This window comes from Emericellopsis atlantica (genome assembly GCF_019669845.1).
Source record: "Emericellopsis atlantica unplaced genomic scaffold F5Z01scaffold_67, whole genome shotgun sequence".
Classification (NCBI taxonomy): Eukaryota; Fungi; Ascomycota; class Sordariomycetes; order Hypocreales; family Bionectriaceae; genus Emericellopsis; species Emericellopsis atlantica.
This window is the reverse complement of record NW_025764769.1, coordinates 1-27740: the sequence shown is the minus strand read 5'-3', so window position 1 is coordinate 27740 and position 27740 is coordinate 1. Positions and strand designations below refer to the sequence as shown.

General features: G+C 52.1%; 10 protein-coding genes across 10 annotated transcripts; 3 read left to right on the top strand and 7 right to left on the bottom strand.

Annotated features, from left to right (window-relative positions):
• Nucleotides 1-3884: 3884 nt before the first annotated feature.
• Nucleotides 3885-5201, bottom strand: F5Z01DRAFT_669173 (uncharacterized protein). Its single transcript, XM_046264405.1, has 2 exons — nt 4905-5201; nt 3885-4846 (listed from the first exon to the last, which is right to left on the bottom strand). Exons 1-2 carry the CDS (start codon nt 5028-5030, stop codon nt 4118-4120), a joined length of 855 nt encoding a protein of 284 aa, XP_046113384.1. The 5' UTR covers nt 5031-5201; the 3' UTR covers nt 3885-4117.
• Nucleotides 5202-5675: 474 nt separating this feature from the next.
• On the top strand, nt 5676-6814 carry F5Z01DRAFT_496139 (uncharacterized protein). The gene is made up of 2 exons (XM_046260245.1): nt 5676-5848; nt 5897-6814. Exon 2 carries the CDS (start codon nt 5979-5981, stop codon nt 6648-6650), a length of 672 nt encoding a protein of 223 aa, XP_046113383.1. The 5' UTR covers nt 5676-5848; nt 5897-5978; the 3' UTR covers nt 6651-6814.
• A 99-nt stretch (nt 6815-6913) lies between these two features.
• Nucleotides 6914-9217, bottom strand: F5Z01DRAFT_496130 (choline transport protein). Its single transcript, XM_046260244.1, has 5 exons — nt 8735-9217; nt 8346-8654; nt 7892-8292; nt 7527-7825; nt 6914-7470 (listed from the first exon to the last, which is right to left on the bottom strand). The coding sequence occupies exons 1-5, from the start codon at nt 8844-8846 to the stop codon at nt 7035-7037; spliced, it is 1557 nt and encodes a 518-aa protein (XP_046113382.1). The 5' UTR covers nt 8847-9217; the 3' UTR covers nt 6914-7034.
• A 233-nt stretch (nt 9218-9450) lies between these two features.
• F5Z01DRAFT_715976 (glucokinase) lies at nt 9451-11539 on the bottom strand. The gene is made up of 2 exons (XM_046266524.1): nt 11135-11539; nt 9451-11077 (listed from the first exon to the last, which is right to left on the bottom strand). The coding sequence occupies exons 1-2, from the start codon at nt 11274-11276 to the stop codon at nt 9507-9509; spliced, it is 1713 nt and encodes a 570-aa protein (XP_046113381.1). The 5' UTR covers nt 11277-11539; the 3' UTR covers nt 9451-9506.
• A 450-nt stretch (nt 11540-11989) lies between these two features.
• F5Z01DRAFT_678655 (uncharacterized protein) lies at nt 11990-13834 on the top strand (the record flags this gene model as incomplete). Its single annotated transcript, XM_046265463.1, has 5 exons — nt 11990-12025; nt 12126-12430; nt 12496-12898; nt 12962-13526; nt 13578-13834. 5 exons carry the CDS (start codon nt 11990-11992, stop codon nt 13832-13834), a joined length of 1566 nt encoding a protein of 521 aa, XP_046113380.1.
• A 133-nt stretch (nt 13835-13967) lies between these two features.
• Nucleotides 13968-15168, bottom strand: F5Z01DRAFT_631692 (glucosamine-6-phosphate deaminase; the record flags this gene model as incomplete). The annotated part of the gene is made up of 5 exons (XM_046261808.1): nt 13968-14168; nt 14223-14396; nt 14457-14828; nt 14885-15033; nt 15105-15168. The coding sequence occupies 5 exons, from the start codon at nt 15166-15168 to the stop codon at nt 13968-13970; spliced, it is 960 nt and encodes a 319-aa protein (XP_046113379.1).
• Nucleotides 15169-16536: 1368 nt separating this feature from the next.
• Nucleotides 16537-18359, bottom strand: F5Z01DRAFT_697848 (MFS quinate transporter; the record flags this gene model as incomplete). Its single annotated transcript, XM_046266336.1, has 2 exons — nt 16537-17983; nt 18082-18359. 2 exons carry the CDS (start codon nt 18357-18359, stop codon nt 16537-16539), a joined length of 1725 nt encoding a protein of 574 aa, XP_046113378.1.
• Nucleotides 18360-19866: 1507 nt separating this feature from the next.
• F5Z01DRAFT_684575 (alpha-glucosides permease MPH2/3) lies at nt 19867-21684 on the bottom strand (the record flags this gene model as incomplete). Its single annotated transcript, XM_046265941.1, has 3 exons — nt 19867-19970; nt 20026-21205; nt 21271-21684. 3 exons carry the CDS (start codon nt 21682-21684, stop codon nt 19867-19869), a joined length of 1698 nt encoding a protein of 565 aa, XP_046113377.1.
• Nucleotides 21685-22711: 1027 nt separating this feature from the next.
• F5Z01DRAFT_732294 (alpha-mannosidase) lies at nt 22712-26257 on the top strand (the record flags this gene model as incomplete). Its single annotated transcript, XM_046266718.1, has 4 exons — nt 22712-23779; nt 23858-24186; nt 24244-24382; nt 24436-26257. The coding sequence occupies 4 exons, from the start codon at nt 22712-22714 to the stop codon at nt 26209-26211; spliced, it is 3312 nt and encodes a 1103-aa protein (XP_046113376.1). The 3' UTR covers nt 26212-26257.
• Nucleotides 26258-26270: 13 nt separating this feature from the next.
• Nucleotides 26271-27656, bottom strand: F5Z01DRAFT_669137 (kinase-like domain-containing protein). Its single transcript, XM_046264404.1, has 2 exons — nt 27471-27656; nt 26271-27405 (listed from the first exon to the last, which is right to left on the bottom strand). The coding sequence occupies exon 2, from the start codon at nt 27319-27321 to the stop codon at nt 26548-26550; it is 774 nt and encodes a 257-aa protein (XP_046113375.1). The 5' UTR covers nt 27322-27405; nt 27471-27656; the 3' UTR covers nt 26271-26547.
• Between the last annotated feature and the right edge of the window lie 84 nt (nt 27657-27740).

Sequence of the window (27740 nt, the reverse complement as noted above, 5' to 3'; positions counted from 1 at the left end):
TATTCGAAGGATTGCGAGATACTATACTATTAAATACAGTACTTATAACCTACGACCCCGAAAGACTACTCGAATTAGAAATAGACGTATCGGACTACGCTATAAGAGCATAAATTAGTTAACGAGACGACAATAGTAACGTACGACTAATTGCATTCTTCTCGAAGAAACTCCACGGCGCGGAACTAAACTACCCTATTTACGACAAGGAATTCCTAGCAATTATCGTAGCTATTAAGGAATTTAAGTATTATATACTAGGGATAAAGTTTACTACTAAAGTTTATACCGATCACTAAAATATCTCCTACTTCGCGATAACACAAGAACTCAGCGCACGATAAACAAGATACGCCGAATTCTTAGCCGATTACGATATTAAAATTATCTATCGGAAAGGTTCGGAGAATAGCAGAGTAGATATACTTAGCCGCCGACTAGACTACGATACCGAAGTACTAAAAGCCAAGGGCTAGATACTTCGACAAAATAACAAAGGAAACTACATATAAATAGTACTTAACCTTCTTATATTTAGAGTGGAAGTAGATACTATATACTACGATAAAATATTAGAATAGGTATTAAAATATGAAAAAGAAATACCTAACGACTGCGCGATAGAAACAGGAAAAGGACCCACTAGGAATAGACTACTCTAGATACTACCGCCGCTACGCGATAAAATCTTAATTAATATTTATGCGCATCCCACGGTAGGATATCAAGGAGTTAGAAAGACTCTTAAACGAATACGACGAACGTACGACTACCAAGGAATTAAGGCAGACGTCGCATGTATTATCGGACAATATGAAGATTATGCGCGCAGCAAGGCTGCACGGCATAAGCTATACGGAGAATTAAAGCCACTACTAGTGCCTTCAAAGCCATAGGAATCGATAGCCTTCGATTATATTACGAAGCTACCTAAATCTAAGGAACCAGGATCTAACGTCGAATACGACAGTATATTCGTTATCACGGACCGGATAAGCAAATTCGGATATTTCCTACTATACTAAGAAGCAACGGATGTAGAAACACTCGCATATACAATACTTAAATATATCGTGGCCAACTACGGCCTTCCGGAAGAAATTATTTCGGATCGAGGAACGATATTTACCTCGAAGTTTTAGCAAGTATTAATAGCTTAGCTTAGGACCAAACACAAGCTTAGCATAGCTTACTACCCATAAACGGATAGATAGACAGAAAGATTAAATTAGATATTGGAATAGTACTTACGGTGCTATATTAACTATAAGCAAGACGATTAGGTCTCGAAGTTACTACTCGCCTAACTCGCCTATAATAGCGCACCTACGGAATCAACTAAAATCTCACCATTCTACGCGAACTACGGATACGAACCCGAGTTCGGCAATAAAACACTAAGGGATAGACCTCTTGCTAAAAAAGCTATGCTTAAAGCAGATTAATTACGCTCACTATATAAATACATAAAGAAATAGCTCGAATTCGTACGTATACGAATGTCGAAGTACTATAATTAGAAAAGATCGAAGGGACCGATCTTTCGGAGGGGAGATATAGTCTACCTACTACGCAAAAATTTTATAATAACTCGACCTTTACCGAAGCTCGATCATAAAAAACTTAGACTATTCAAAATTAACGAAGTTATCTTAGACACTAACTATAAACTTTTACTACCCTTAAGTATGAAGATACACCTAGTTTTTCACATTTCACTACTTAAAAAGGCACCGCAAAACGCAAAAACAAACTACGAACTAGAAGTTCTCGAAGAACTCTACGAACTAGAACGGATCGTCGATAAACAAACAATAGACGGAGAAGTCAAATACCTTATTAAATAGAAAGGCTACGTAAGTAACGAAAATACATAGGAACCCGCTAAGCACCTTAAGAACTACCGCCCCCTGTTACGATAGTATTATCAAAGGTAAATATATCGGGCATTGCGGACTAATCGATGATCCTAAAGGCCCCTAACTCTTGAGCACGACTAACCACTTGCTGCTCCTTAAGGATGGCCTCCTCCTAGGAACGAATACTATCCTCCTTATCAAGATCCCTCATACCGCGCGCCACGAGCTTAGAAGTACGCTTGCGCAAGGAGTCACGCTAGCGCTATAACCGAGCCCGACGAGCCAATAACTCCTGCAATTCCTTATCGGACTTTTCTAAATCCGCCTCCACTTTCTTTTATTCTCCGACAACACGTGTTACTACGCACGGTTAGCACGCATACACCACGTAAACGAAGCAAGAACACACGATGCGACGCCATACTATTACTATCACAGACCTTCCGCGCACCAATGCACGCGATGCAACGACGAGAATCGTCGCTTATGCGACAAACGCGCTTCGCACGGTAGTAACGGGTGCAGGGCATCTTGCTATCGTCTCCGTTAAAATGAACGGCCTCGATCAACGCGGCGCGACAAGAATCGTTGATTTCTTTATAAGTAGTACGGCGTTTCTGCACACGGTCAGGCATGATAGAAGGAAGAAGTTGCCGAGCACGACTTACGAAGGACGACTAACGGGTTTTGATTAATTCTAGGACAGAATCTCGGAAGGGGAGACATCATATTACGACCCGGCATGCGACCGCATGCGCCTCTCACGTGCCCCCCTACTTTTTCCGCCTATTATACGACACCCGCACACCACGCATAGTAGACGACTATAGGCGACTAGCGACTACAGTCGACTATACTATAAAGGCGCTCGTAAACAACAGTCGACTATCGTCGACTACATAACATTCACTTAGTATATAGGAAGCCTAGCTTCACTATAGTCAGTCTCTACCCAGCTCCTTAGCTATTAATATAATTGTCTACGTAAGATCCATTATCTCGCACATAGACTATGACCCGACCGCTCAAGTCAACGACATCCTAGTATACTTAGTTCAAACCCGACTTCTATTCTATCTACCCGGTAGCTAGTCTAGACCCGAACGTCACATATTGTTATTAGCTAAATACTTCTCTTCTTTTTTAGAAAATATAGACTCCTCCTTATCGCTAAGCGAAGAAGAGGAGTCCTAGTTATCTATACTCGTGACTTTTTTAGAGGAGCTCTTAAATAGCGTGGGTTAGCTAAATATAATAAGAAAGTAAAAATAGTACGACTTATCTTAGTATAAAGTTAAAGAGTCTGTGAGCGTAGTTAAAGTACGAGCACGGTACTTTATAGGTAAGCATAGGAGTTATTTTTAAGCGCTTAGGCAGTAGATATAACGGGGTATTAAGCGAAGAAGGCTTATGAGATTAATCGAGGCGGGTTAGGCCCACTGCCTGCGATAGTACGTTGCTCGGTACGGGCGGGTACCTGAGCGAGGCGTAAAGACCACGTCCTAGGCGAGAACGCTTAAAGTAGCGCTAGATTCGTGGCTTGCGCGCCACCGGGTTCGGTGGCTAAACCTACTATTTCCGGCGGTCTAGAAGCCGTCTTATTTTTTTAGTTAGTTATTATTTTCTCTTTAAATATATTTTTATTTTATAAATTACTTTAGATTTACTAAATTATTGAACTATTAATTATTACTACCCTTTAAACTAATCGTTATTTTAACTATATTATACTAGCGTTAACTTATTTCCTATATAAAATTAGTCGTTACTAAGGCTAGCGACGTAATAAATAGGTATTAGGGATTAATAAGTTCGCTCTTTTTACGAATTTCTCGGTACGCAGGCGGGTAATTAGTCTTAAAATAATAGATTAGCTTCAGTAATTCCTAGGACAGACGTCGGTAGTGGAACTAAATTAAGAAGGATAATAAAGACGCAGATTTACCTAGGCGCATGTAGATTATATCTGCGAGCCGTCTTCTAAGGTAATCCCGAATTAAAGCATTAGCAAGTGTGGCGAATATACTGTGATACATAAGACGCTAAAGTACTCTCCTAATATTCCCAGCCTAATATAATTATTTAAAGACAGGCATTTCTCCTTCTTCTTAAGACCTGTAATCCCTGAAGCCACACTTCTTTAATAGAGGACCAGGTCCTCCTCCCTCCAGCCAGAAGGCGCACAAGTAGTCAAGGTAAGATAACCCAAATAGACAAGCTAAGCTTATCCTAGACTTAGCCCCCGCCTCCTAAAAGCCCTACACGGTACCGTCAGCAACCGCATTAGACGGCGAGCCTGCGTTGATGTTGGAATTTCGAAATTCGCCAGAACCACGGAATTCGCTGAAGTCCAGACTCAATCGATGCCAGTCCCACCGGCGCGATATAACTAGCAGAACGAAGCAGAAGCCCAGCATCAAGATGTCCAGGACGCCTATGAAGATGAAGCTAGCAGTGACGCCAATAAGGTTTCCCCCGTCGCTGAGACCAAAAGCAACAGGGTAGAGTAGCCAAAGGAAGCTTGCCCACGATGCCAGGATGGCATAGTCCCGCCCAATTCCAATCCTCTGTGCCTCCTCGCGGCACTCGTTAATAGTACTGAGAACGAGAATAATAAGGGCGAATGTGCCAAACACGAAAAACCCCCACTTATAGTCCGTCGGGGTGTATGCTGCGATCAGGTATGTAGCTACCCAGATCCACGTGATGGCTATGTTGCAGAGAATAGTATTCCAGGAGATACCAGAGAGAAGGCCAAGAGCCAATGAAGTGGACGGGAAAGAGACAGCCCAGTAGATGTATTTTGCGTAGAACATCTGTCGCATAACACCATTATCGAGGTTGTCGGCCTGCTGCACAATACTCCATCCAAAGTTGGCGGCTTGTGCGTAGTAGGTGATGGCACCAACAAGAAGCGAAACGGTGAAGAGGTAGTGGAAAACTCTCTTGCTTTCGTGGACTGTGAAACAGAGAGTTGTCATACTGAGCTATAGGAATGTTATCAGTTTAAGCCCTAATGCGTAAAGACAGAGTGTAATGGCATACAAATGCGACAATGTGAATGGCTGTAACAGCCCACAGCCAATCTGACCCGTTCACAGAGAATACCTCGTCTGCGTCGGGTAACGGATTGACATCGAGAACGCTGTTTCCGTGACTAGAAAGCGACATTCTTGCTGCGTATAGAAATTGTAACAGCGCTCAACTTCTAAGCGATGAAGAAGAGAAATAAGAACGCACTGAGGATGAGGAACTTGTCGGAGAAGGCTGGGAAACACGACCGCCTATGCTTGATATAATTGTGAGCTATACTGTCTTTTATAGATGCAATATTAAATCCTGCAAGGGTCTTCATACTAATTGAAATCTGGCTTCTGAATTAAAAATCATGGCATTGTCTGCCCCCTCACCTGCTTTGCTTTATAAGTAGAAATAGAAGCGGATGTATAATTGCTTCCGCTGTCGGCTAAAAGTCGCCCCAGCTAATAAGCCCCGCTGTGTAAGCAAGGAAGCTCCGCCCTTAGTGTGGGTCTAGTGACCAGTTTAACGGGCGGATATAAATATATATCCGGTGCTGACGACGACGGTCTGTCTGTTTGTCACTACAGCTTCCACGCGGCTATCCTTTCAACCTCGGCCTGTTACCACTTCCCCACTGCTAGCGAAAAGGCGAATCGGGGCAGCGGGTGACTACCAAGCGAAACTCCTCTGCGGCGACTCTTATTTCCTATATCCGTACTGCTGCAATTGCTGGAAGAATGGAACAATCAGCTGATCCGCCCAAGTCGGGACGGACTTTCTTGGTGTGCTATTTCACAAGCCATCCAGTCTTCGATGTACCTAGACGCTAATAATCAATAGGCATGCATTCGGTGCAGAGCGCGAAAGGCCCGATGTGATGGTGGGACACCTGAGTGCTCGTCCTGCAAGACGAACGGTGTCAATTGCAACTACCCAGCTACCCGCAAGACCCGTGGACCGGCAAAGAAGTAAGTCTACCTATCTTAAGATCATCTTTATTATCCTAACAGTATCAGAAAGAGGGCATTTGAGGGCGTTCAAGAGACATCCCAAGAGACCGGTGATTTAGTCCCTGCAGAGGTGATTAATGAACGGCCAATGCTACCAGAAAGCGCGACAGTACTACATGGCAACCCAAGGGCACCTGTGCCAATCTTCACTGGCTTCTTGCATCCTGATGTGTACGACAAGAACTTCAAATATCTAAAGGAGCGTATTAGTGACGATGCCACTGGACACCGGCCCACGCCTCTATTTCCTATCCTGATATCAAAACGGCTGACGGCAAACGCCTTCGACGACGTGATGTCAGAGTATCAGATCATTGATAAGCCGAAGTTCGTTGCCCTCCTTGAAGCGCAATACGCTCTAAGCCTTGTCGACCACGCTGGCGACCCCGCAAGATGGGCGATGGTGAACGCTATCCTCGCCCTTGCATTACGGGTTAAAATAGCCCCTGGCTCGGAACAAACACTTAGAGCATTCCCGTGCAGCTTCTATCGAAATGCGGTGGCTGTTCTACCTGAACTCATCTTACAGAGATCAAATTTGCTCGCAGTACAAGCACTCCAAGCAATGGCTGTCTATGCACGGGAAACACAGGATTATCAGGCCTTCGCTATGCTAGCTAGCAATGCTTTACACTTACTAGAGCTTCTAGGACCCTTGCACCTATCATCCCACCAGGGGCTAAATGAGGAGGATAGAAGGCAGTATGCGAATGCATATGTCATTACACAGGTATTCAAGAAGGTAACGAATGCGCGTTAGGCTTCAAGCACATCTCAGAACTAGCCGGAATAGCTCGTCCTCTCTAGTAACAAAATAAGTAGTTTCTATGGCTTCTGCAAAGCTACAAGGGTGAAATGGTGTATATGGTCTCGTGCTACATCGGGTACAAAGTTAACTTTAACTTATTCTATCATAGATTTAACGGTTCTAGACTCAACTAGTAGAACATTAATAAGTATTACAGTTATAAAAGACTATGCACCGGTTGCTGGTATTTATAATATAGAAACAACGTATATAAGCGAATATATTATACCACGTTTAATACCCTTCTACCTAATTCAAAACAAACACGAAGCTAGATCGATTATTAGATGATATCTCAAGTATGAATACTGATAATTGTTGCTTGCTTTCTGCTGCCTACTCCTCCCTAGCCTTGAGCATAGTTTGCGTATAGTCAGAGCCCACCTTAAACCACCAGCCCGACAGCAAGATAGTGAGCCCTCCAACAACGACACAAGTGTAGTTCATGTTCTCCGGTGTGACGGGCTTAACGTAGGGAAATGAGAAGAATGTGATGGCAAACGCCAGCCAGCAGACAGTGACGGTGTTAACGATTGGCCCAATGGTGCTGCCCATATGAAAGACGCCTCGATACATGTTGCGGCGGCCGGTGAGCAGGTTCGTCAGAATAGGGACCATGTAGGACATGTTGTTGATCGTCACGGCGGTCCCAAGCAGTGAGTTGAAGGCAGTGGATGATCCGAGGTAGAGACACCCGAGAAGCCCGACGATGGTGGTCACTGCGATGTGCGAGTTTAGCGGTATCTGGAAGCGAGGGCTCACTTCGGACCAGCTAGTTGAAGCGTCAGTACGAACCTGCCACCAAGCAGTCAGAAGAATAATGCTCACATCTTAGAGAATGGCATGGCGCCATCGCGAGAGAAAGCCCAGAACACGCGGCCTGTGCTCAGCTGTGAGCTAACAACGCAGGGCCCCAGAGCGATGAAAAGGATAAAAGTCAGCCCAAAAGCCCCTCCTGCATGCTGCGTCACTTGGCGAAAGAGCTCGGCGAGTGGCAAGCCAGTGTTGTTCCCGGTGAGGCCGTCAAAGTCCTGGATGGAGAACATGAGGGTGATGAGGTAGGTCAGGCCCGTGCAGAAAGCGATGCTCAGGGTGATGGCAATGGCCAGAGGCGCATTGCGGGATGGCTGTGAAACTGTCAATCACTATTCTAATTGCGCTGTTCCAGCCTGGGACAAGGTGCCGCGACTTACGTTGGGCATCTCCTCGGTGATGTGGGTGACACCATCGAGACCGCCAAGACTGTATAGAGGGTTAACGAGGCCAGTGATGAAGCAAATGACCTGGTTCTCCCAGCCGGTGTTGTTGATCCACGTTCTGAAGACAAACTCGGTGCTTCGGTGCGAAGGGGCGCAGGCGGCTACCGTGATCAGGACCACAAGCCATCCAATTTGGAGATAGAACAGGGAAAACTTGTTCAAGGCAGGGATGACTCGGTTACCGAACATGACCACGCTGGCCGTGATCAGGTTGAGCCCCTGATACACGACAAACGTCTGCCAGGTTTGGATCTCGAAGTTCTCGTGGTAGAGTGCAATCAGCGCCATGAAGATCTGGGCGTAGATGATGTTCGTGGAAGCAGTTGTAAAAATCCCTAAGATGTGTCAGTGACTCTGTAGCCACCTTGATTATCGGGTGGGTTCATACAGCCAAGGACACTGAACCAGCCAGTGAAGAAGCTCAAAGGACCGGTGGCCTTCCTTGGCGCCACAGCCGCAATCCAGTGATACATGCCTCCCTCGGTAGGATATGAAGACACGAACTCAGCCAGCGAGGCACCAAGGAAGCATTGCAAAGTCGTCACGAGGATGAAGCCGTAGATGACGGCCCCAGGGCCACCAGCACCAATTTCGGTGATGAGCCCCAAGCCTAGTCCCGTCCAAGAGATGGTTGTGGTGGAAGCAAGCCCGACCAAGCTTAGAGTACTGAAATGGCGTTTGAGCTCTTGCGTGTGACCTTTGACTCAGTTAGCCCTAGGGAACGGACTCGATGGTGATTCTGCCATGAATGCCCTGTTGGATTAGGTATGCACTTACCCATCTGCGCGAGCCGGAGCTCGTCAGCGTTGACAATCTCCTTTGTACCGGAGACTTCCATGCTCCTCTTGGAGCTAGGCGCCGTGTTGATGTTGCCTTCGGGGAAACTCATCTTGAACTTTGCGTAGGAGAGGTGTGTAACGCTGGGTTTGAATCGGTGGTGTCTTCCAGCGATGGATGAAAGGGCCGAATGGGAAGAGTTATACTCCACGCCGAGTCAATGAATGAACAGCGACATTCATCAAGTTGTTCGACAATTTGCCGGTTCGCCGACCGGGTCTTCGGCACCCTTAGCTTATCGTCGCGTGAGCTCGCCCACCAAGATAATGAGGTAGGTCGACGCTATGGTGGATACGCATCCACTGCACCCCAGACCCCTATCGCAGGTGAATGGGGAAGGGCAGGATAACACGCGACTTGACACCTGAAGGAGCAACCGGCAAACCCGGTCCGGTCTGATAGCTGCTGTATCGCCAAATGACACGATGCGGGGGAGAAACAGGTCTGTGGCTCTGTGCCCCCAATTGCCACACATTCAATACCCTGATTCCTGAATAGGTTTCCCCATGAGCACTAGTCATCGCCATGACCCTGACGCGGGGTACGGCTGTGCGTGTTTCGCATGAGAAAAGGCGTTGCTGGCAGTTGAGGCGTGCGCGCTGCCTTGAGCAGACACCAAGGCAATGACAACATGAAGTCGCGAAACAACCACTTTCGACTGGTTTTAGCTTTGTTATTGAATCATGGGGAATCTTGTGTGTATTATTTCGCATTATGGCTTTCTAGATGCCCACGCAATCAACGCCGCACCCACACCACTTCCATCGGGCGCAGTGCCCATCTGTATCCTCTCTTCACCAAGGGGCCCTATGGCTGGAATCTCTCTCAGTGCAGTTCGAATATGGCCCTCAAATCCAGGGAAGAATTCGAACAGCGAACCGTCAACTCCAATGTCAATAATGTCCATCTCTTGAGAGACATACTCTTTGCCTTTGTCGCTGTTGTAGCTTAGATCTGACGACGCCTCTTGACTTACGGAGTCGGACTTGACCCTCTCAGGGTGGAAGGAATGATGAACGCAGCTCACGAAAGCGCCGAGAGCCATCCGGCAATCTGACCAAAGCCGCACCAAAAATGAGGGCCGCGTTAGCACCATCCGCTGAGAAGCTCCCATCATGAGCGTAGTACTGCCGAGTCGTCCTGACTGGACTACGACGCCAGCAATGGCAATCGCTGAGAGTCTCGCCGCCCTCCTTCCTATGGCTTCAGCTATGACTTGCAATGCCGCGGCATCAGACACAGACACCTGTCTGACGCTGAGAACCTTGCTGATCTCTTCCCGAGCGCGTTCAAGGGTAGGGCTTTGGTCCCCAATAATAACGGACAGAAACGAGCTGTCGATAGAGTAAGGTATGTGCAGCCGCGAATGTGATTGAGCAGACAAGCTGAAACAAGGCGTGGGGGATTGCATCTCCGCTAAGATGACTCGCCGGAGCAGCTCGCCCAGGTAGAGTCCAGAGATGCGCTTCTCGTAGTGCTGGTCTCTTGGATTGACAGAGGCTCGGTCGAGTGTCTCGTCGTATTTGGTGGTCGGCAAAACGGACAACTCCTTGTCAAAACCACCCCATTCCGTGTTGAGCACCATGAACGCGGCCTGTCCAGGGTCCGCGAACCCAGGCTGCGAATGCAACTTTTTTATGTTGGTCATCTTTTCGACATAGGCACCGTTGGTCCCTGTGCCAAATATTGCACCAAGCAAGGTCTCTGAGCGACCGGGCGAGGCATAGGCTCGCGCCGCCAGTGTCCCTACTGTATCATTGACGAGGGCCGTCACCAGAAGGGGCAAATGTAGCTCATCAAGCGCTTCTTGGAGCATGGCGCAAGGATCGCGGCCAACGGCGTCATCGATGTTGAACGCCTTTGTCCAGTACATCAGCCTGCCCTTGTCAATGGCATGCTGGTCGAATGTGAAGCTGAAAGTGAAGCCCAAAGGATGGAGACGTTGTCGACGGAGCTCGTCGGTGACCTGGCCATCCTTGACAATACGTCGCCACGAGTCCAGGGTACCCGGCATGTGCTCCTCCATGAAAGCTTCTGTATGTCTTGCAATGAAGCCAAACAGGTCTCTGTATGTCTTTGCTGTCATCAATGCCGCTGGCACTGCTGCCTTGGACTGAGTGAGAGTGTGAGTAGAGTCGCCGTGCAGTTCGACGGAGCAAACTCGCAAGTTGGTTCCCCCCAAATCAATCGCCAGACATACGCCCTTCTCTGTGCCATTAGGAAGGTTGGTCACGTAGGACGGGACTTGCAGCAGAGTTGTTCCATCGGCTAGCAGGCCCTCACCTGCAGAAATGGTCAGGTTACCGCTGCATTGCGAGTATGACGAACGGACTGACTTACTGAGCTGTTTGACGAAGTGGCCAGTGCCTGTTTCGATAGTCTCAGATGATACATGGAATTCCCTGGCGACTGCTTTGGCTCTGTCCATGGGATCCAAGTGCTCCAGGGAATCGGCCCTGGACTGAAGCTTGGCGATAGACATGATAGTGTGCCGCAAAATGAAAGCGGCCAGCAGCCACGCAATGACCTGGTCGCGCTTTGGAGGATGACTTATCGAGATGTTTGCACCACACCATAGTCTCCCTTCAAGCCCCGGCAATAACTTCTATCTTGCTATGCGTCCGACGATTGACTTCGTTTACTGACCTACAGTCCTTCTCCTTCCTACCTAGGCAAATTGTCCGGCAAACCCGGCCCGGATCGGCGATAGTTCGAGCCCTAGCTTCGGCCAATGATGACCCGATGTGGCCTCACTATCGGCCCCGCGAGTCAGCCTTATCAAAGGCCACTGGTCATTCTCCCCTAAAAGGCCGGACGACCCGGCGAACCGGCAAGAAAGAAGTCTTCCCTGGAGATTACCGGCCACTCCCCCACATCCTTCGACACGCGACCAGCACCACCATACTGAGCCATGGCATCTCTGCCCCAGCGAACCGGCGATCAGGATGCGTCTACACTGAGACCTGCTTTGGAGGCACAAGTCTCGGCAAAGGCCCGGAAAGCTTGCGGTGAGACCACCCGGGGTTTACTCCATTCCGGAGCGGTAACAGGTCCAGAGTCCAGACACTGACAGTGAGGCCCACCAGTCAACTGCCGACGTCAGAAGGTCTGCTTGAAGATGCAGAGGCGCTCATCATATTTAATTAACCTGACCGAAATTGCGTAGATGAAATGCAGGATCGATCAGGGCCCGTCATGCCGAAGGTGTTTGAGAACTGGGGCGCCATGCGTGTTTGTACCTCGAGCCAATGTACGAACCCCCCTGGCCCGGATGATATAACCGAATGCCTCCGTCGAGATGTAACAACTGATAAATAACACTGGACCGTAGGCTGCTGCGTACACGGAAGGCCACACACCTGGCGACAGCTGCCACCGAGCTGAAAGGCTGCCGCATTTGAGCGAGGCCATCTTTCGCCGGTTGCAGAGACTTGAGCACCATGTTGGGTTAACAGCCTTCGAGGATAACGGACCCTCAGCCGAAGCGCATGACGGAACCATGTTCGAAAGCCCGGAGACTGAAGACTCCTCCCTTCGGCCCTTGTGGCCTGCCATACAGGTATTGAAGCACAGCTGCTCTACCGGCACTGGGTCGACATTGTGGGAAGAACGCCTTGTCAAGCAACTGTGGCTCAGGTATGCAACATTCCATCAGAAGGAGTCACTTTTCCCATGCTGACTGTGACTTCACTTACGTGTAGTTTCCACGACACCATGCTTGGGCTGCACTTTCTCCCCAGCAAACAAACATTCTCATCGCCAACCCCGCTGATGTTGGCAGCGATGCTGTACTGCTCGAGCATGAGAGGCTCGGAGCATGTAGTTGTGCATGCTTCCGAGTACTTCACTGTCCTGTGTAACGCAATCTCGCAGCTATGTATGCCCGCCAGCGAGATAGGAAAGGTGCCAAAGGACCCGGGGGCAGCCGAGGAGTGGGCTTTCCAGACGATCCTCGGCATCATCCTTGCCGGTCTTCTTCGGGAGGGCGTCATCAAGGAGACGGGGATATGGATCTCTGTCGCCTACCGGCTGATCCTTGAGCACTGCCCGCCACACATAGATGAGAGATCGCTAGAGTGGCAAAGGCTCTTCACTGGCCTTCAAGTAAGTCTGAGCGGAATTCCTGTTATGTCTCGTGAAAGCAAGGATGCCTGACCAGCCGCACAGATTGTCGATCTAGAGCACGCCTCAATTCACCTCTCGTGCCCCGTGATTCCTATAGAGGCACCCTTTCCTCGTCTCCGCATCTCGCAGCAGGATCAGCTTTACAGGCTGTCGCGCATGATGCACACGGGTCTCACACACTTCACGGGACGCAGGCTCCCGACTATCTGGGCATCCTTCACCAGCGACCACCCCGTCACGTCCGATTCTACCACGTTCAGCGGCGTTGACGCGGCTGTCATCCGGGATTGGGCCCGGCAGCTCGACGACTGGCTGGTAGAGTTTGGCGCGCGCAATGAGGAGGCAAGCGACCAAAGCAACCTGACGTTCCGGCAGTACGTGCTACACCGCGTTCTAGTCCTCTCCATATATCTTCCAGCCCGTGGCAGCGATCTCTTCTCCAATACGACGCCCAAGGAGCAGCACGAGCTTCTTGTTTCGGCCCGCGCAGCTGTCCGGCTTCAACTCCTGGACACATCCATCTGGTCCAATTTTGACCTCATAATTATCACGTGGGCGGCACTAATAGTCATCCAAGGCGTTGACGGTGGAGTGGGGGAGCCTGACGGTAAGACATGACCACCTTGATGTTAGAGTCTAGCTAACTTTGGTGTGATAGATCTAGAGCACGTCAGGGTCCATCTAGGGCGGCTTCAGGAAGCCCATGAGCACAGCTGCAATCTTCACGGACTCCTGGCGAATCGTCTGGAAACGAAGCTTCAGGGACTCACAACCCCGCAGTTTGGCGACGCCATGAGCTTCGAGCCAGATGGTACTTTTGACACGTCTTGGTACATATTCAATCAGTCGAGTCTAGATGTGGGCTTGGACATGTCCTTCTTGGACGGAACAATGCAACACACAGCCATGTCCTGAATACAATCCATAACTCAATTCGCCCGAACTATCTCAAAGTACGCCCCCATGTGCCAGTCTTCGACGTTGCAGGATAATAAAAAGAGAAAAAGTCGACTTGCCGCGTCCAACTTATGGTTACGGTCCCGCCCAACTATGTCTGGGGCCATGGCCCTATGCGCGACGACATACTGTCAGGAGTAAGCTCGACGACATGATCGTCCGCCCCGGTTGGACCCGATGACTTGAGGTCTGGAGTCCGAGGTGGGCTAGCGAGCGACCATGTCCGGAGCTTCAAGGGAAGCTTCTGCTCAAAGCCCCGTCCAAGGCCAACTTTCTCGATACTCTTGAAATACTGGAACAAACAACGGTCAGCTACGGGGACATGATACTGCATATGCCGTCTTACCTTGACAGTCTTGACCTGTAGCTCCAGTGAAGCGTCTTCGTCTGCGACAATCATGGAATAGGGGTGAAGTTGAAGGCAGGAGAGGGTCCACATGTGATTGACGCCGCCCTCGACAGTCTTTTGCAATGCCACAGCCTTGGAGGCACCGTTGGCGATAATCACAACTTCCTTGGCCTGCACAATATTAGCGTCGGTTTGTCGTCGACATGAGACGGCGGCTGTGTGGTAACGAACCTCCATAACTGTCTGCACACCCACCGTCAGCGCCATCTGAGGCACCTTAGAGACATCACCGCCAAAAAAGCGCGCATTGGCGCGAATCGTGTCCATAGCCAGTGTCTTGACCCTTGTACGAGATGCCAGACTGGACCCAGGCTCATTGAAGGCGATGTGTCCGTCAGGGCCTACGCCGCCCAAAAAGAGCTCGATGCCGCCGGCTGCCTTGATCTTGGCTTCGTACTGTGTACATTCCTCGTCAAGATTTGGTGCATTGCCGTCGAGAATGTGCAAATTCTCGGGTTTGATATTCACATGTGAGAAGAAATGTTTGAACATGAAGCTGTGGTATGATTGAGGATGATTTTGGGGAATGCCAATGTACTCATCCTAGTTGACGTCGCAATTAGCATTTAAGGACGATAGCTATTCTTCTCAGGACCCACCATGTTAAATGTAATGACATTCTCAAACGAGATGCGACCGGCTTTGTATTCTGAGGCCAGGATCTCATACACTGCGGTTGGGCTACTTCCTGTCGGGAGCCCAAGTACGAACGGCTTTTCTAGGGTAGGCTCGAACGTGCGAATACGATCTGAGCGTTATTAGACACTGATAGAGGTCTCAATTGGTATAGAAGGGGAAGGAAGCATCATGGAACCATACCCAGGATATAGCCCGCCACGTATGCACAAGAGGACTTGTCGTCCGGTCTGATAATGAGTCTCATTCTGCTGGGGAAGTCTTTGCGGTGACTGGATAAGTTGGATAAGCCAGGTCTTCTAATCCTGGATGTCAATGTCGGAGCTTACAGAAAGCCAAATTCAAAAGGAACTGCCGCTGCTCCTGCGCCTCTCTCTAATAAGCATGTTGATTTACTGTCCGTAGGGTAGTGTTGAGCCTCTAGTCCCCTAGACGGCCCAGGCGCTCTCTGTAATTCCCGTGTTTACCGGGTTTCGCCGGTCCCGCTTCGCCGTTATACCCGCCGCCGCACCCGGCGGAGGACCGGGGTTGTGTGACCATGTGACGGAGATAGGGCGGCGCTGGCTGCTGTCTATCTTCTACTACGTAGATCCAACTTCAGCAGCTTAATTTCACTCAAGCGAGGCGCAGCCAACCAACTTCAACGGTTCAACCTGCTCTAGTATGCGTCGAAGAAGGGCCGTGTCGCCCTTGTTAAGACAGCGCGGCGACAACCAATCGGGATCTCAATCAATATCTCCGAGGCGTGGCAATGGCAAGCCATAACTGCGGCTTGGCGATACTAACCCCATCTTAAGTATGTTATTAGCGACGGCGTTAGTCGATGCGAAGCGGGGAGAGTGGTGCTATATTTTCTAACCAAGACATGATCCAGTCTTCAAGGAATCTATGCTTTGTAAGAACGCCAAAGTAAAGGTATCAATCAGCAGCTGGTTAAATTGTGATGCCGTTAACGAGGTTACATGCCGTGCGATCTTCCGAATAACTGTCTCGAGGCTACACACTCTTTAGATTCTAGGAATACAGTACCTCGAAGCCTCCTATCCCAGTCCCTCGACTGCGGCTGTTGCGGCTGCGTCACTCTCGCAGTCAGCTTTCCTAAAAAGAGAGTTGTCATGGGAAATTTGTAGATGAAGAACAGACAGAGCCACTGTCGACACTTCAACTTGGCCATCGGTCTCTAGATCTAAGACGTGCCCACCCCTGCTTCGATCGTCCGAAATTAAATGGAGATGATCACCCCACGGTGACTCCATTCATGTATCCCGGGGACCGAAAGCCAACAACGGTGCCTCTGAAAGACCCGGCAAGCGTGCGGATTGCCTGGCGTTTTCCCACCTCTCCCAATCCTTCGCCGGGAAACTTCTGCCCTTCCAAGATCCGGAACGGAAGCAGCCGACAATCTTGATGGCCAAGTGAAGATTATTGGCTGCTGAATGAAACATGTCCAGCTTCTGGGATAGTTGCGGTCTCCATCGTCATCAGTAGGACGGCGGCGGTTGGTCTCGAAGACCCCGAACTGTTGTACTCAAAGAACAAGGTCCTGTACACTGCTTGTCGCTCCCTGGCGAGTCCATTGAGTCGATCTCATCACCGAAAATTCCGATGGGACGTGTCAGCTCAAATGTAAGGTAAGTATTACAGTCTGGTCTGTTTGAGCGACTTGCTTCCCGTCCTCAATCCTTTCAATCTGCTCGCCATGGCCCAATTCCTCGCCCGCAGCTCTCTCCTTCTCGTTGAAGACCTGATCTTGCCTCTCGGCATCCCTGTTCCCATAGAGGCCAATCTTATACCACGGCAGGTCAAACAGCCGATCCATGCTCTCGAGGCTTCGGCCGCCAGTCTCAGGAACAGAGAAGCAAACCCAGATTCCACCAAAAGTTGTGACCGCAGCAAAGCACCAAAAGGTTCCGCTAGGAGAGATTCCGCCTTTCGCAAGGGGCAGCAGCATGTTCGGGACTGCACGGGTATTTCCGTACTGCGCTGCAAAGTGAAGACCCATGACCCACGACGTAGCGAGGGCGCGAATGCGCAGAGGAAATAGCTCCGCCGTCAGGATATACGCCATGGTATTCCAGCCAAGGGCCCAGCCGACTCCGGAGATATAGATCATAGCAATAGCACCACGACTGGCGGCAAGCTTGGAAGCGGGTAGGATAAATCCATCGACGACCCCAAGTTCTGGCACAGCTGTTAGGAACGATGCCACGTAGATCATGGCAATGGCTTGGAGCGCAATACCAAGTATCAGGGCCTTCTTGCGTCCAATAAAGTCGACCAAGAAGAGAGCGCAGCAAACAGCCGAGCAGAGCTTGACAATGCCGAACACAGCGGTTACCAAGAGCCCTTCGGAACTGCCACTGATACCAAGGATCTCAAAGAGATCAGGCGCGTACAGGGTGATTGAGCCTGCGCCAGACCACTGCGCCAAGATCTGCACAGCAGTAGACATGTAGAGACGATAGAGGTTGCTCTTGTTGCAGAAAAGTTCCTTGAGCTTTCCGGTCCAGCCAATGCCCTCGGTGGCCTCGAGCTCGTGTTCGTGGCTGACTTGAATCTCGTTGATGCTCAGGATGATATAATCACTGTCGACAGGTTGCTGGCGCAGCCGAGCCATGACCTGGGCAGCCGCCTCACGTTTTCCTTGCTTGATGAGATAACGGGGGCTCTCCACCTGGAAGAAGGTGAGGGAGCAGAGAACGCCAGAGAACATGATGTGTAGGCTGGTAGGGACAAGCCACTGGTTGTGATCTGTGCTGGCGATGTGCAAGTGGCACCCGTAGTTGGTGAAGTATGCGAGTACGATGCCGAGATAGACGGCGCCAGAGAAGAAGCAGGTGCAGAGACCACGAACTGAGGCGGGTGCGATTTCAGCAATGTAGACTGGGCCGATGACTGAAGCCTGTCCGATGCCGAGGCCAGCAACGAAACGGCCGGCATAGATGGCGCCTAGGTTACCGGCAACACCGCCAACCATAAATATGGCGATGCCAATGGCCCAGAGGGTGCACAGGACGCGGACTCCCCAGATACGACCGATTCGATCACAAATCATGAAAGCACTGGCACAAACACACGTTAGTAAAGTTCACTGGTACTGTTTGTGTCTTGATGTGAACCAGAGCGAGGATAACACGCCGTGGAGGCAGGTCAGACTTACATCAATGCACCGCCCACAGAGCCGATCTGTACCATTGCTGAAACGTTTGCCTTGATGTTCGCCCTCTCCTTGAGAGTGTATGAGTCGTAGTTGATGGCATCCTGGAAGTCCAAGGAGTTGAAGGCGCCACTGATGAGACCTTCGTCAATGCCTCGGGCTGCACCCAGCAGACCAAAGGACACAACAGCGAACCAGAGCCGCCAGTTGAAGACGCCTGCAGGCTCCCCGGTGTGTTCGAGGTTGAACACGTTGACGGGCTTCTTGACACCGCCTGCCATTTTGAAGTCGAGCGACGGAGTTCGTGGTTGGATGGTTTTTGCGGTGTTTGTCTCCCGTGCTAACGACGACGTGACAGTGCCAAAGGATATCGCCTGAATGTGAAAACAAAGTCTGTGAACGTGGTATGTCGTAGTAGACAAAGAAGGTAATAGGAGACTGATGCTGGTGCCCGATAGCCCGAGCAAAGGGTTCCGAGGGAGAAGGGCGCGTCAATGGTTATATTTATTCTTTGCAGTGGTGACAGAGAGTCAGAGACTGTCAGTGATGGGATTCCCAAGTCCCCAACCCCATAACTTCCCCACGTCGACGGGAACGAAGTTTGAGGGGATCTTTGGAGAAGGGATCAAAGAACACTGGGGTCTGTACACTACGCACGCTACGAAATCGCTCTCGCTGGACGACAGTCTGCTGTGCCGGTTATCCGAGACAATGAGTCGTCATCTGCTACTAAACTTAAATCTTGATCTTGGCGTCCTTGAATTTATTATTTTTCCCCCAACTTCTGCCCTGGTTCCCCACGAACATGCACGAAGTCGATGGGGTCGGCTGATCAATTGGGGAAGATGCAGGGTGAGTATTGCTCCAAAGAAAAAGCCAAAAAGGTGGACTATTAACGCTCCCGTGGACGCGTTCAAAACCGTCAGCAGTCGCCTTCGCTTCCCTGACTTACAGGTCTTGTCGAGTCTCCCCATCCTGCGGTGCGTCTTGACTTTCTCCCAAGCCACCCGCTCCCCAAGCTGGCACCAGTTTGCCAAGTCTGCTGCCAGATCTCTGCACAATCTGCCGGCTTCGATATGCCGTCTTGGCCACGGGTTTGTAGCTCTTTCGCTGCGAGGTGATTGAGGTCCCCACGTGGATTACCGGGCCCTGACCTAGAGCTGTTCCCGCGGGATCGACTACTACTGCGCGAGTGGCGCACGGTCAGGCTCTAGAGCGTATTCCCGCGAGTGATGACAAACTCCCGCGGGACATTAGTTGACTTGTTCAGTAAAGTCGCTCACGAGATTGTTTTTCCCTCATATCAGTGCGTTGGGTGCCGTTTACTACTCTATCTCTCTAGATTCTCGTTATATTCTTCCTTCTTCTTGGATCCAACCGCCGTCTTCCCCATCTATATCGTGTCTGTTTTCGCAACATCACTGCGAAGAGTCGACTTTGGTTAACCTGGACCAGCTCTTCATCTTGCTCGAGGTTTGATTAGCCGCTCGTGACGAGGGCATGGAGCAGCTAGACAAGCTGCGTGCTCTGGGGAGCTCATGACAATACCGTTATTCATCCGACACTTTACACATCCCTACATGAGCGCTTGTATGATTGTCACCCATCAACCTAACACACAATGCGGCATGCACAATAAAAGTCATAGTGCACATTATTAACATGGATCGATGCGAAAGGGAACAATTGTCTTGTCATTATGTTCCAACCAAATTCACAAGCAGTCCTCGCAAAGAACAAAGCAAGCCACCATGCCAGCGTAAGGCGTTTGAGAACAGAAGCCCACGTCTAGCTAGTAGTGCGCTTGTTCTCGCCCACAGTAATCTCCTCAACCTGCTCGTCGAGGCCAAAGGTGTCGGCGGACTTGTCCGAGGGGGCGGCAAACTCGAAGACTAAAGGACGTTAGTAGGTGATCTGGGGCAATGGGTCCGAGGAGTTTTGACTCACGATCGACGGGTGTGGTGGCGAACTTGCGGGCGGGCGTCTTCTTCTTGAACAGATAATCAATCTCGGCAAAGGTACGCTCCTTGGTCTCGGGAAGGAAGAAGAAGCTCCAGAGGACCCAGAGGAAGCAGAAACCAAAGTAGAACATGCCTGTCTTAGCACCCCAGTTCCAGGCGGTCGAGTCGGAGTTGAGCATGCGGGGGTTGATCTGCTGCACGATGAAACCGCAGCACACATACAGACCACGGCCAAGCACAATAGTCTGGGCGCGAACGCGGGACGACGACATCTCGCCAACGATGACATAGGTGGTGGGGCCCAACGAGACCTTGAAGACGCACTGCACGATGATAAGGAAGGCGGCCACGGGGACAGCATGGACCTCCTTGGGCGTCGCGAAGCCCAGAATTCCAATGACCAGCATACAGGCGCCGATACCACCAGAGCCGAACAGGTAAAAGGTACGGCGGCCGACCTTACCCATGAGAGCAATGGCGATACCCGTGGCAAGAATATTGACGGATTGGATACCCATGTTGTAGTTGAAGGCGTCGTCGGTGCTCATGCCAACAGCCTTGAGCATGAGGGCGGCATACTGTGTGATGGACTGGCCGTTGAACATCTGGACGACCCAAGCCATACAAACAATGAGCGTACGTCTCTTGTTCTCTCCGTTAAAGCAGTCCTTGTACGAGGCGTTGGCGGCTTCGAGCCTTTCCATCTCGTTCGTATGCTTCATAAGGGCAATCGTCTCAGCCATCGACTCCTCGGTGTAGTGGCCCTTGCGGGCGAGACGGCGGAGAGACTTTTCGGCTTGGTCGACCTTGCCGCGGCGAATAAGGTACCATGGCGATTCGGGGGCGAAAAAGCCAACGAGCAGCAAAGGAGGCACCCAAACCCACTGCAGGCCATAGGGCAGACGCCAGCCGGCATCACCTTGCAGGTTCAACGAGCCACGGAGGACACCAGTAGCCAGGAAGGAACCAGCACCCCAGCACATGGATACCCAAGCGGTCAGATACCCACGCATGGCGGCAGGACAGATCTCGGCGGCATAGGCGGTCGACAGGGTTTGGAACATGCCCCAGGGAATACCGCAGATAATGTTACCGGCCAGGAGCATCTCGACGTTCTGGGAGAAGAAGAGGATGAAGATAGCAGAGCCCATGGCAACCATGCCACCCTAGAAAGTTCAAAGTCAGCCAGCCGTCTTGCTAGCATCGCGCGTTGCAGCACGTGGACACTTACCATGTAGACCCTGCGAGAACCGAAGCGGCTCTGGAGGTAGCCGTTCAGAAGCAGACCGATGAGAGAGCCAACGTTATTACCGGCACCGATGGCACTCTGCCAGGTGGTCGAGATGTGCATCTTGCCCTCGGAATCGGGCCAACCGAACTTTTGCAGGTAGTTGGGGTGGGCGAAGAAGTTGTTGATGAGACCGACATCCATGCCCTCCATGACGAGGGCGAGGGAGAGCAAGGTAGAGAAGATGGCGGCAGGCAGGTAGCGCCTAAAGAGCTCCTTGCGAGGAAGACGAGCTTCGGCCTCAGCTGCGGCCACGGCAGCCTCGACGAGGTCATGCTGCGACCTGTGGACGCCGTTCCCCGTGATGGACGGGCGGGGGCCAGCCTCGACCTTGGCCGGGTCCTGGACAGCGGCCATGGTGGTGGATGATAAGAGGATGGAAGATGACGGACGGACAGACGGGCTGGACGACTGTGAAGGGGTCTGAGGCAACAAGACGGCGACGCTGAGCGACTTGTCAGTGTCGGTGAGGAGAGAAGAAAAGGAAGCAAAAAGGGCGAGATAGGGATGGGAATTCGCGCAAGATATGTACCGCGAGAAAGGGGGGCCAAGGCCCATTTCCATCATGCAAGCTGGAGGCCCCAGATCCCGGATTGGGGTTGCCTGGGGCCCCAGGTTCACGTCCCAAGATGCAACCCAAGTGCCCTTCTCCCCATGCTCGTGCCATGGCCCATGACCCTGCCGAAGCAATGAACCCCGGACTACGTCGGCCGGACTTAGCCCGAGCCTTGTTCAGGACTCAGGAGTCAGGACGCCACTGCTCGCTTGATTGAGGGCAGGGCATCCCAATCACGGGGATTCCAATCGGCTACGACGCGTGGGGTAATTCTTCCCCGCGCCGAAATGCCAATGGGGGGCCGGGGCTCCCAGAGGGGGTTCAGAAATAGAGACCGTGAGGCTCGGCTCGAGTCCACGTGCGAGTCAGTCGAGCGTCTCGTTCCTCGCTAGAGTAAACAGCGGCGAGAGGCTGGGCGCCAAGGGCGTTGACAGGGACCCTTGGCCACTGTCACGGGGACAAGGCTCGCCGACGACTACTGCATTCGTGCAGGCGAGGGATTCCAGAATCCAGCCGCTTGTTGAATTACCAGAAACGGCAACCTATCGGAGGCTCGCCGGCGCGGTTCGCCGACCGACATGCGTCCTTGTGCGGCGAAACCGGCGGCGGTGAACGAGGCGCGTCGTCTCCAAGAGTCCAAGAGTCCAAGAGTCCAAGGCTAAGCGCGGTAAGCTCTGGTAACCTCCTCCGACGAGACTGGACACTTGAGTTGCTGACCTCAATCGTGCGTCTCCCGCTTCAATTCCAGTCTTCTTTCCTTTCACCTCCTCACTCCCCCCCCTCACTCTCTACCCCAACCGTCTCTAAGGCCAGTAGATTCAAGCCACCATGTGCTCTCACGGATCTAACCACCATGGCCTCGGCCACGACCAGGCTGTCGCGACAACAGCGCAGCCCTACCCTCTCCGCGCGCCTGTCCCCGTCGGCAAGAAGATCACCTCCCTCTACAAGAAGCGCCTCGTCAACTTCTTCACACCTGGCCAGTGGGAGAAGGTCAACCTCATGGCCGCCCAGAGCGACGTCAAGTTTGGTGGCGCGCCCCATGTCCAGCTCCAGGTCTGGGACGCCCCGGACACCTCGCGCCCGTCCTTTGCAGAAGCCACAGCCGAATCCAACACGTACCGCGAGGCACGAGTAGGCGAGTCCTTCGGCCCCTCGTGGACGACGCATTGGTTCCGCTGCACGCTCACGCTGCCAGAGGCCCTCCAAGCAGACGACGCACACGTCGAGCTGCATTGGGACTGCAGCAACGAGGCCACCGTGTGGACAGCGCAAGGCGAACCGTTGCAGGGCCTCACAGGTCGCGGCGAACGCGTCGAGTGGGTTGTCCCGGCTTCCTTCAAGGACGGCAAGGGGCACACCATCTACCTCGAGATGGCCTGCAATGGCATGTTTGGCAACGGTCCCGGGCGGCCCATCTTCAAGAACAACGCAGGCGGCGACTCAATCCAACCTCCCGACAACGACAAGTACTTCAAGCTCGCCCAGGCAGAGCTCGTGGCCGTCAATCTGCCCGCGCGCATGCTGCTCATCGAGTTTAGCATCATCCACGATGCCGCGACAGAGCTCCCCGAGGACACATGGGAGCAGCACGAGGCGCTGAACGTGGCCAGCCGCATCATCGACGCCTTCAAGGTGGGCGATGATGCGTCCTTGACCAAGTGCCGCCAGATTGCCGCAGAGTACCTCGGAGACCAGGTCGACTCGGCTGCCGTCTACGAGACAGCCCTCGACCGCCGTCCGACCGTCTACGCCATCGGTCACTGCCACATTGACACGTGTTGGCTGTGGCCCTGGGCCGAGACCAAGCGCAAGGTCGTCCGTTCGTGGTCGAACCAGTGCGACCTGATGGACCGCTACCCAGAGCTCAACTTTGCCTGTTCGCAGGCTCAGCAGGTGCGCCTCCCTCCGCTCACCTCAACTCATAGTGGCCATTCTCACCTCGTGGCAACCAACTAACTGAGCTGGCTGCAGTTCAAATGGCTCAAGGAGATCTACCCCTACGGCTGGCAGCGCGTCAAGGAGAAGATCAAGTCGGGCCAGTTCCACCCCATTGGCGGCTCCTGGGTCGAGCACGACACCAACCTGCCCTGTGGAGAGTCACTCGTTCGCCAGTTCTTGTACGGACAGCGCTTCTTCGAGGCCGAGTTTGGCTTCCGCTCTACGACGTCTTGGCTCCCTGACACCTTTGGCTTCTCCTGCCAGATCCCCCAGATTTGCCGGCTGGCCGGCATGACACGGTTTATGACGCAGAAGCCCTGCTTTAACAGTGTCAATGAGTTTCCTCATACAACCTTTAACTGGTGAGTCCCTACTGCTCGCGTCGATCTGTTCACTTGGACTCACAAGACATCCCACAGGGTCGCCCTCGATGGTAGCCAGGTTCTCACCCACATGCCCCCCTGCAAAACCTACACAGCCGAGGGCAATCTAGGCGACATCACCAGGAGCATCTCCAACCACAAGTCCCTGGACCAGGACAACACCGCACTCATGGCCGTAAGTCAACATTAGCTCTCTGGCTTGGTCTTGCTCCCTCTGACATCTTCTAGTTTGGCAAAGGCGATGGTGGTGGCGGCCCGACCTGGCAGCACCTCGAGAAGCTCAGGCGCCTCCGTGGCATGGCCGATACGGTAGGTGTCATTCCCCGCGTCCACTCTGGCGCGACCGTCGACCAATTCTTCGACCGCCTCGAGGCGAAGTCCTCGAGTCTCGTCACCTGGTTCGGCGAGCTCTACTTTGAATTGCACCGCGGTGTCTACACCACGCAAGCCCGCACCAAGCTGCAGAACCGCAAGGCCGAGATCTTCCTCCATGATATTGAGCTTCTGGCGACAATCGCCTCGATCCACGACAGCAACTACCAGTACCCCAAGAAGGAGCTCGACGAAATCTGGCAGGGCATCATGCTGTGTCAATTCCATGACTGCCTCCCTGGCACGGCCATTGAGATGTGTTACGACGATTCGGACAAGATCTACGCCAAAGCCACAGCAACAGGCCAGGTCCTCCTCGCCAACGTCCTGGCTGCCCTTGGCCTCAAGCAGTCCGACGTGGCCAACCTCAAACTTGACGAAGCCACTGCTATAAACACCCTCCCCTGGCCGAGGAGGGTGCTCATTGAAGTCTCGGACGGCAAAGCCGTCGTGGCCTCTGGCGAGGGTCACGCCCTATCCGTCAGCTCGTTCGAGGCTTCGTCCGAGACTAAGGCTGTCACCATCAAAGAGACGTCGGATGGCGTCTTCCAGCTCGAGAACGACCATCTCACCGTCAAGGTGGAAAATGGCGTCATCTCGTCCGTATATGACCGTCGTGCCAAGCGCGAGGTCCTCGCCGGCAAGGCGAACCAGTTCGTCATCTTCAACGACATGCCTGTCTATTGGCAGGCTTGGGACGCAGAGGTCTACCACCTCGACACGCGCGAGGAGCTCAACAACACCAAGACGACCATCCATGAGGACAAGGGCTACCGCGCGAGCCTCGTGACAGAGACGCACATCAGCGAACACAGCTCTGTGCGGACGACCATCTCGCTCAGTGCAGCGCTCAGCGACGATCAACCGTCCCTGATTGAGTGCGAGGCCGACGTAGACTGGCACGAAACCATGAAGTTCCTCAAGGTCGAGTTCCCCGTCCAGGTGCGCAACACCGAGGCGTCGTACGAGACGCAGTACGGCGTCATCAAACGCCCCACGCACTACAACACGAGCTGGGACATGGCCAAGTTCGAGGTGTGCTGCCACAAGTTCGCGGACCTGTCCGAGCACAATTATGGCGTGTCCATCCTCAACGACAGCAAGTACGGCTTCGCGACTGTCGGCAACGTCATGCGCCTCTCGCTGCTGCGATCCCCCAAGGCGCCCGATGGCAACGCCGACATGGGACGCCACCGCATCCGCTGGGCCATCATGCCGCACAGCGGTGGCCTCGGCGCAGAGACTGTCCGGACCGCGTTCAACTTCAATCACCCGATGCGCCTCCTCGGGCCCGCTGGCTCTGGCTCGGTGGGTGCGCTGGCCAAGGCCCCTGTCACGCTGACTGGCGACGACAATCTCGTTCTGGACTGGGTTAAGCGAGGCGAGGACGACCAAGACGTGTCGCTGGACGACTTGCCTAAGCGCAAAGGCAAGAGTGTAGTTGTGCGCGTGTACGATGCTGTGGGTGGCCTTTCTCGGGGCACCATCGAGACGACGTTGCCTGTGGCCAAGGTGTTCAAAACAAACATCCTTGAGGATGTCCTGGAAGAAATCGTCGTCGATAGTGGCAGGTTTCAGATTACCCTACACCCGTTCGAGGTCGCCACATATCGTCTAAAATTAGATCAATAGAGGGGGAAATAAATAGAGAAATAGCATGACGATAATTACATAAATCATAAATGTTTATCACGATAAGTATTCGGCATTTATCGCAAACTTATTAACTAGGATATCTGTGCTACTTCGCGTGTAATATTCTATGCCTCAACAATGTTGAAGCGTGTAAGCGACTGTATCTACCGAGTTCGTAAGACCCTTAGTTCAAACGAAAAACGCAGGGTTCACCGTGGAGAAACACCAACATGTGGCGCATTGCTATTCGGTACAAACTACTTAGAGGCAACTTGCACATTTGGTGTCTTGCAGACTGGCTGCACAATGTGCTAACACATCGCGCAAGATGCCTTATGTGTTACATGTAGTTGGGGGAATGTAACTTAACCGCTTACCTTTGAGATCTTCAGCCAAAGCCTTGCTGTTGCTGTAGCTACCTTCCCAGCAAGCTCTGATAATATGGCACAAGCTGCCTAAAGCTGTGATGTCTGGGAACTCTTTGTTCTGATATCGTATCCTGGTTTCGACCTCGCTTAATGAGGAGTATTGCCTTTCTCCAGCTATGAGTTCATACATCGCAGACCCGAATGCAAAGATATCTGCCTGTGTAGATAATAGATCACCCGGGTACTCGTGGCTGACAGTGACAGAAACGAGCAGAGGTGCCGAGTCAATCGACGAATCCGCAAAATCAGCAAGCTTGAGGTTGAGTTTATCATCTAAGAACATGTTGGCCGTCGTGAGATCACCGTGAATAATGCCAGCATCGTGAATAAAGGCGAGAGTGTCGGCAAGCTGAATCATCCAACGGAGGCGCAAGCTTGGGTCCAGAGAGTTCTCTCCTTGAAGAAAAGACCTCAAGTCATGTTTCGAAGCGTATCCGAGACGTAATCCGCCTCCGTCGACACTGCCGTAGTAGGGGAGCAACCCTTCGTGTCCGCCGAGCTCGGTGAGCCTCTCGTAGATCAGCCGTTCTCGATCGATTGATGCGCGAAACTCGTTATCGAATGGCGTTTTAATGACAGTTTGCGTGGCCGCGTCGAGAACAATAAGTCCACTGCTCCCCCATGCTACGACATCCTTGAGCCCAAACCCTGGAGGATACTGAATCTCGTCGAGGGACATGACGGGCGCGGAAGAATCGGTTCTAGGAGGTGCTGGAAATGCCACAGAGCGTGGTGGACGCGTCGGGCCCGCTGACTGGAAATCCTGGTCCTTGGACGGAGCATTAGCAGCCCTTCAATTACACGTCGTGTCAATAAGTATCGGCTCACCGCAGTGCCTCTTACTACTCCGTGGTTGTGGTAGGTCGTCAATAAGTAGATAACGTTAATCTCGCGAAAGAGAAATTGAGTGCTAGCTAGGATAACGCGTCGCGATTCGCGCGGCTCTCGGCCCACTTCTTGTGTCGCGTATTTTATGAGTATTCGCCATAAAAATTATGGTATTGTACGGAGGACGAGTTCAAAAGTTATGCGTTGACGCTAAAGGCGCTAAGTCTGCATGTCGTTTAAATCCAGCTAGCTTTGGTGCAAATCCTACGG

Bases quoted from the DNA above. Each gene is read 5' to 3' on its own strand.
- F5Z01DRAFT_496130 (XM_046260244.1), bottom strand. From the start codon at position 8,846: ATGAGTTTCCCCGAAGGCAACATCAACACGGCGCCTAGCTCCAAGAGG. The intron at 8,655-8,734 runs GTAAGTGCATAC...ACTGAGTCAAAG, and splicing joins GCTCCGGCTCGCGCAGATGG to GTCACACGCAAGAGCTCAAA. The intron at 8,293-8,345 runs GTATGAACCCAC...GACACATCTTAG, and splicing joins CTGGTTCAGTGTCCTTGGCT to GGATTTTTACAACTGCTTCC.
- F5Z01DRAFT_496139 (XM_046260245.1), top strand. From the start codon at position 5,979: ATGCTACCAGAAAGCGCGACAGTACTACATGGCAACCCAAGGGCACCT.
- F5Z01DRAFT_669173 (XM_046264405.1), bottom strand. From the start codon at position 5,030: ATGTCGCTTTCTAGTCACGGAAACAGCGTTCTCGATGTCAATCCGTTA. The intron at 4,847-4,904 runs GTATGCCATTAC...ACATTCCTATAG, and splicing joins CCATTCACATTGTCGCATTT to CTCAGTATGACAACTCTCTG.
- F5Z01DRAFT_669137 (XM_046264404.1), bottom strand. From the start codon at position 27,321: ATGTCCCTCGACGAGATTCAGTATCCTCCAGGGTTTGGGCTCAAGGAT.
- F5Z01DRAFT_715976 (XM_046266524.1), bottom strand. From the start codon at position 11,276: ATGTCTATCGCCAAGCTTCAGTCCAGGGCCGATTCCCTGGAGCACTTG. The intron at 11,078-11,134 runs GTAAGTCAGTCC...CCATTTCTGCAG, and splicing joins CCACTTCGTCAAACAGCTCA to GTGAGGGCCTGCTAGCCGAT.